Here is a 7681-nt window from a genome sequence, read left to right on the forward strand (position 1 = left end):
ATATTTAATTGAATATGATTAAAATTACAATATAAAAATGTTTAAAAAAATTAAAATGTAAAAAAAAAAATCAAAAGTAAAATGTTAATTTTTTTTTATTTATTTTTTTAATATCCAGTGTTCCCAAATTGTTTTTGCATTGTACATATAACAGAGGTAACTCTATTTTTATCCACTGTTGGCGAATGACTAGTTACATCCTAAAGTATTGGAAACACAAAACCCAATGTTGCCATGTCAATTCTGCACTCAATGTATTAATGAACATTACTTGCCTCTAACAATACAATAGTATCTAGTAGTAGAGAAATAGCATAGAAAAGATATTAGTTTAGTTTTTAATCATTTTGATGTGTCTGTGCCTTTACCGTATTCTCCCATGCCAATGAACATTATTCTATTTTGCAGGACAAGACAAGTGCATTAAGTCTGAGCAACGTTGCGGGAGTTTTCTACATTCTGGTTGGAGGCCTGGGCTTGGCAATGCTGGTGGCTTTGATAGAGTTCTGTTACAAGTCAAGGGCAGAGGCGAAAAGAATGAAGGTGGCAAAGAGTGCACAGAATTTTAACCCATCTTCCTCGCAGAATACCCAGAATTTAGCAACATATAGAGAAGGTTACAACGTATATGGAACCGAGAGTGTTAAGATTTAGGGGTAGGACCTAGGGTCTACTACAGTGAGTGGGCGATGCCATGTGTAGTGCAGTGTTGTGACCTGTCTGTCTATTGGTTATGCTTGCTATGGAAAAGCTTTCAGTATTGAGAAATTCAGTGCTCAGTGATTCCGTATTTTCTTGGCTGCAGATGTACAGTGTATGTTGCTTATAGACATCTGCATTGGAAAAAAATATTTTTTTTAGACTTTTTACTATTAGAAAAAAAAACTTTATTTTTTTATCAATTTAGAATTTAGAACCTGACCAATATTCAAAAAAATATATTTTTGGTGTATTTTTACAAGACAACCTATGAAAAGGTAGGGACTCAACATTTATATTAATACAATATTAATACACAGCTCAGTTGAATTAAAGAAGTAAATGGGGGGAAATTTAATTTTTAAAAAAGTTTCACAAAATGGAATATAAATTATTCCTAAGTATTCCATATTAAAATTATTATTGAAAAGAATATTCATGCACAACATTTTTTATATTTTTTGTTTTTGCATGCTGTGATTTCCACTCTTTTTGTTTAAAGTGATCTTGTATTTTCTCTTTAGGTATTTATCTAGGCATTTGTCTTTTTTCTACATTATTTTTCATACGTCGTAATAACTTTGATTGCCGTGAATTTTAAAGAAAAGAAACATTTTAAAAATCTTTTTAGAGAGAATATATATATATATATATATATATATATAAAAAAAAAAAAAAGGAAATTATATCAAATCTTGTAAAGTAGTATTCCTATCTGATAAAGTTATGGGGGGCCCTTCACAATTTCTGGAATGGGGACACCAGTTTCCCATTATAAAATAGCAGCGGGTCACACTTTCCGCACTACTGCTCCATTCACTCACAGGTGACCCCAGTGGTCGAACCCTCCCTCGGCCACAGCCAGTTTACGCATTTCTCTAAATGAGTTCTGTCATGATGTGAAAAATTGTAAAAGATAAGTGACCCAAACCTTAGCTTAGCTCTAGTATGCCATCATACATAGGTGTTACCCGTGTACTTTATTTCTTTTTAATTTTATTTTTTTCTTCCAATATCATTTACCATATTTTTAGAAGTGTTAGAAGTGCCCTTTATTATTTCTGGATTATTATTGTGGTAGGCACTTTTTATAAAATTGCCTAAAAAATTTGTCGTAGTGTCCAAAGTTCTCAAGTCACTTTATGATAAACCCTGCCTGTATGCCCTGTTAGATTATAAGGACAGTATGGAGGGAGGTCCCCACTCAAGGGGTCAATCTATTAGCCAGAAAAGAGGGCTACTATAAAAAGTGTCAGGTTCAGCTATGTACATACTATAAGTATATGGATGTAAATCTCCACGTAGTGAATGGATGGCTAGTGGGAACTTTCCCCAGTAGTATATGGCTTTGATGAGTCAGGGTCTGAGTTCTGAGACCCCCACGGATCATTAAAACCTGCAGTGAGAAGGGAATTTTCTACTCGTTTTGTCAAAGCAGCAGGAGACGGACTTGTATAGAGGTCCATGGGACTGTTTCCTAAAACAAGACCTTATAAGAAGAAATTGTAAGTAGTAGACGTAGACTGTTTTAGGCTAGTTTAAGTAAATTGAAACTGGTAGGATTTATTTATTTATTTTTGCCTCTAAATGTAAATTCCAGATAATTATTTTCATTTACTGACACCAACAAATCCAGGGAAAGGGGTTTTAATAATATTAAAGGAGAATTCCGATAAAAAAAAGTATTGTATTTCCCCCCAAAAGTTATACAAATCACCAATATACACTTATTAGGGGAAATGCACATAAAGTGCTTTTTTCCCTGTACTTACTACTGCATCAAGGCTTCACTTCCTGGATGTCACAACCCAACTCCCAGAGCTGTGCTGGCTGTGGCTGCTGGAGAGAATGATGGCAGAGGGACACTGAGGGACACAGGGCACTGGAGGGACACTGAGCATCCCTCTGCCATCATCCTCCCCAGCAGCCACAGCCCGTACAGCTCTGTGAGTCGGGTGGTGACATCACCATGTTATCCAGGAAGTGACATTACCATGTTATTCAGGAAGTGACATCACCATGTTATCCAGAAAGTGACATCACCATCTTATCCAGGAAGTGACATCACCATGTTATTCAGGAAGTGAAGTAATGATGCAGTAGTAAGTGCAGGGAAAAAAAGCACTTTATAAGCATTTCCGGTAATAAGTGTATATTGGTGATTTGTAAAACTTTTGGGGGGGGCAATACAATGCTTTATACTTTGATCAAAATTTTGTCAAAAATTATTGATCATAGCAAGTCTTCTGCTGTGATCGGAAGGTATAGAAAGAGTGCAGAAGCAGCACAATCCAATCCTTGACCTGCCACTAATTCCAACATTGTAGTGGAGATACAGCCAGGGAGTGGATGGCATACTGCTGCCCTCTCTCCCCAGCTACAGTATATTTCCTAATTACATCGAGTCTCAATTGTGACACACGCTGCAATCAATAACTTTTGACAAAAGTTCAAAAAGTTATCAAAAGTTATTTTTGATGAGAGGTGATATATAAAATAACCAAATTAATGCCAAATTAGAACAGACTGAGTTCTTTGAATTTAAAAATACTAAAGTTAGATCAGGTTCTGCCTAATAGTTATTGCTTCTCAACAGCTCATTTTCTGCAATTAACAATTTTATATATATACAAAATATCAACAAATTTCAAAATCAATTAAAAAAGTTAAACCCTCCCATTTTTTGCCATCATGTTGCTTGCCCCATTACTAAGAAGCTGTGGCATTACTGAAGCACAGCCATGGCTTGGAGTCATCTCATTAAGTCTTAAGGCAACTTTTTTTTTTTCTAAAATCAAAATGGCTGCATGCATTGTGGATTAGCTATGAAGAGACTGACTAAAAATAATGTGACCTGAGCTTCAGCGCAATTTTTTTTTTACCTTTTTTTGTTTTAGCATTCGTATCCATTCTGCAACAAATCGTTGTGATTCTTTACCTTAAGCGTTATGTTATTTTGTTTTACGTTCTAGGTGAAGAAAGTGCAAGGTTGTTGCAGATCATCAAAAACAGGGCTATTCTCCTTCAGTATACATTACTGTAAAAGTATGTTGGTTTTTGAAAAGTTTACAATCATCGAGACATTTCAGCTTTTGTTACCTTACGCACCCAGCAGCCCACTTTTTCCACTGAGACTGCTTGATCATGAGTATGTGCTGTGATGCGTGACCCAAACATTTAGATCTATTTGCTTGGAAGATACTGACGGTTTACCGCTGTCTATTCTGATCACATCTTCATAGTCATATGGGGTCAGTCCATGTATTATTTTTTTTCTCTTTTTTATCATATTAAATTTGAGAAAATGTTACCTAATGCAAGGATGACAAGAGTCCTCAAAATCACGTGTTGCTCCTACAGAAGACAAGGAATAAAATTCAAATTACATAACACATATTAGTAGCCATTCTTGAACTCCCCTGTCATTTACTGGGAATAAGAGAAATGCTTTGAGACTTTGAGAAAAAAGTTAACAACCTACAAAATAACCAAAAATAATAAATGTTTTTCAAAATGTAAAAAAAAGCAAGGAATGTAAAAATATTATAAACACAGTACATATAAGGTAGAACCCCTGCTGCTCCTGCACCACTGCTTGAGTCCTTCCTACTGGTCTGTACTTAGTTGGCTGCCGTGCTACAGTAGATCGTTGCCCTCAATGTAATACAACACAAGACTACCAAGGTCAATGATTGGCTGCAGTGGTCATGTGGATATAGAGGCACATCACTACTACAGCCCAGTAAATAATGACTAGTGAACAGGAAGGAAGGCTGGAGTAGTGGGGGATGTTATATCTTATGCTTATTTTGTTAAGGCCCTTCTACATTGGCCAATTATCGGCAATGAGTGTTCCAAGATCTTTTGACCAGTGGTAAAATCTAGCGATATAGAACACACATTACTCTCGTGGCTGGACTTCCTCATTTTCTTTTTTTTACATCTCAAAAACTCCTTTAACCTACAGATGTCTTGCATTTACCATCTCGGTTTCAGTGTCCTACCTCCAGAGAATATTATTTTGGCCAAACTTTTGCTATTTTAAAAAATATTTTAGCATTATAGATTGGACAACAAAATTACACGCACCTCATACTACTAGTCATCTTTTTATGGGATACGTTCTTGGGGGGAACATAAATATCCTTCACCACTAAGTAACTTTTACTTCGTAGACCCCCATTGCAGGTGTTGTAGGGCAAGCATTGTGTATTTGTTGTTTGTCTATGGCATCTGGAAGGAAATTTCAGAATCTTATCATTAAAAACTATTGTGAAAGGATATTGGTACTTAAACTGTTCAAAAAGTTGGTCAAAAAGTTAGTCATGTTAGATCTAGATCTTATGTATTCAAGGAACTGATTTATACTTAGATATTTCCATATGATATTGTAGTTTTGGACATTTACATTGCATACCTTTAGTTACCTGATTACCATTTTGTTCATAATTATTTTTTTACTTTGTTATGATATGCTGTGCTTTTGGTATCGAGCTGTTCTATAACCATATAGACTTGACCTTTTTTAATGTAGTGTTATTTTAGACTATACATAACTTTTCTGAATTGGAATGGGACAGTAAATTCCTTTAGTTAAAGTAAAATGTATTAAAACATTAATAAATACCATTTGAAATTTAGAAATTGCTAAAATAGACGTGGCAAAGATATAAAATTAAAGATTAAAAATACTATAGAATGTAATAATTAATATTTATAATATGGTGACCTACAAAAAAAGAATGACTTGAAGAAAAAAAAAACTTTATTTACTTAAATTTTCAGTAAATAACTATATTTTTTATTTCAGTATTTTTAAACAAGTATTGTAGCTAAATCTACTTTATAGACTTCCAATTGTTTCATTTGTTGTCATGTTTTTCATGATTTTACCATTTTATTCTTCATGCCAAATTTCTTTTAAACCAATAATAATACTGAAAATTGAATAAATGTTCTTTTGATTCCTAAGATGGATGAAAAATATAATTTAATAATAAACTGAATTTTTAAAAAATGCTTTTAAGGGGTTTTCTAAATTTAGAAAACCCATTTTCAAATGCTATATTAGAGAATTCAAGGATTCCCATTTACTAGTAAGAACAGAGATCAACCTAAAAAATTGATCTCTGATTCTGGAGGACCAGGAATGTCCATGTGGCACCTAGAAAGCCCATTCATTGAATGTGTATTGCTTCACTTAGCCTCTGGGGACACTGCAGGGAAAATTGAAATTTCCCACAGATTACAGCTGATAACTTGAGGTTCCTATAGTAGGACATCCTAAGCTGAGCCTGTAACCAGGGAACCTTTTTAACAAAAACAGATTGCCCAAAGTGGGCACCTGTCTTTAAGGGATTGTCCAGCGAGCAGAAGACCGCTGAAGCCATATGTTTCCTGGTGCTTACTACCATGTCTTCAAACTATCTCTTCTGAGATGTGATGGGTTGGGTCCCGATGTTGACTTTGCGTTCAGATGTGGTTTCACTTGCAAGCGATGAATGGGACTTAGACCTGCCCCTCCATGTCTCAAAAGGGGCAGTGGAACTATAAAACTATAAAAGTTTCAGTGCAACCATTAGCCATCTTCTGATCCCTGGACAACCCCTTTAAGTTAATTCTTGCAGTCATTTAAACTTATCTGCTGTAGGCTAGAGTTTCCAGATGCTGCCCAATGTTGTCAGCAAGTAGATCAGACAGGATGAAATTTTCCTCTCCAGTCCTCTCCCCATGAAAGCAAGTAGTACCACATATGTATGGTCCTCCACTCATTTTTTTTTTTAAATTGGTGTAGTACAAAAACAGTGACGGAAAACTGCAAAAAAAAAATTGGTTCTGTAGGTTTCTATAGGGTCATTTCTATCTGATGGCCTCAGTTTTGACACTGGACAGAGAAATGTTACATGCATCATTTTTCTGTCCGGCTATCGACATTGACATTATTTAGGTCTAACTTAGCCATTAATAGTAACACTACTGGGATATGGAGACCAGCCATTACTGGAGATGAAATTTATTAATTTGTTATGGACAAAATAAAATGAACCCAAAGGAACATATAAAAAACAAACAAATAAATTTCCAATGATAAATTACTCTAGTCAAATCCTACATTTTAATCTCATAGGTTAAAAAAAAAAATAGACCTTCTAAACGTAATATGAAAATGCAGATGTCTAGTATAAATATCATCTATTGATGTTTCTCTGTGGTGTTCAGTGAAGACAAATCAGATATAGTAATTCTCTCTTCTTATTATCCATTCTTTTATTACCCAGCTGACCTTTTCTGAAGCCATACGAAACAAAGCCAGATTATCCATTACGGGGAGCGTAGGAGAAAATGGCCGCGTCTTGACTCCCGACTGCCCGAAGGCCGTACACACTGGGACTGCAATTAGACAAAGTTCAGGATTGGCTGTAATTGCATCGGACCTACCATAAAAACCAAATAATTTATTGAGTGCCTTATTATACACTGTTGGTGAGTGAAATACAGCACAGACTGTGAGCCACATCATGGGAAAATCACTGAAGACCTAGAAATATTGCTGAGACCGGGAAGTACGTCCAAAAGCGCCAAACATCATCAGCAACAATGTGTGCATGAGCTCTGCTCGGAAACCCAAACTCAGATTTTATATCAGGAAAATGCATAATTTAGTTTTATTGGTTGGGGGGAGGGGCGGGAAAGAGTATATTAGCAGCAACAAATTTATCTCGGAGGGACTATTAAAACAGACTTGTCATTTAGCTTATTAAACTGTGAAGTGTGGGATCAGAATGGACAATACTTCTGTTCTAACAAAGAAGGATAATAGCTATAGAATTCAATGAAATTTACTAACCAGTATATTGAGAAAACAAAAAACAAACAAAAAAAACAAACAACTCCATGCATATAAAGGATGAAGCTCCAGATGTCGAAATAGATCTCTTTAAGAATAACTGTGATAAAACCAAGAAATAATAATCATGTAAAT

The 7681-nt window shown here is 35.1% G+C and overlaps 1 protein-coding gene across 2 annotated transcripts in view; it reads left to right on the forward strand.

Annotated features, from left to right (window-relative positions):
- GRIA4 (glutamate ionotropic receptor AMPA type subunit 4) overlaps positions 1-7284 on the forward strand; it is a 246764-nt gene extending 239480 nt beyond the window's left edge. For both annotated transcript variants that reach the window (XM_069972021.1, XM_069972020.1), the window contains exons 15-16: positions 409-543; positions 6978-7284. In XM_069972021.1, coding sequence (XP_069828122.1) covers positions 409-543; positions 6978-7142 — 300 coding nt within the window. In that variant the 3' untranslated portion in view covers positions 7143-7284. The remainder of the gene's footprint in view (positions 1-408; positions 544-6977) is intronic.
- Positions 7285-7681: the final 397 nt, after the last annotated feature.

This window comes from Dendropsophus ebraccatus, chromosome 5 (genome assembly GCF_027789765.1).
Source record: "Dendropsophus ebraccatus isolate aDenEbr1 chromosome 5, aDenEbr1.pat, whole genome shotgun sequence".
NCBI lineage: Eukaryota > Metazoa > Chordata > Amphibia > Anura > Hylidae > Dendropsophus > Dendropsophus ebraccatus.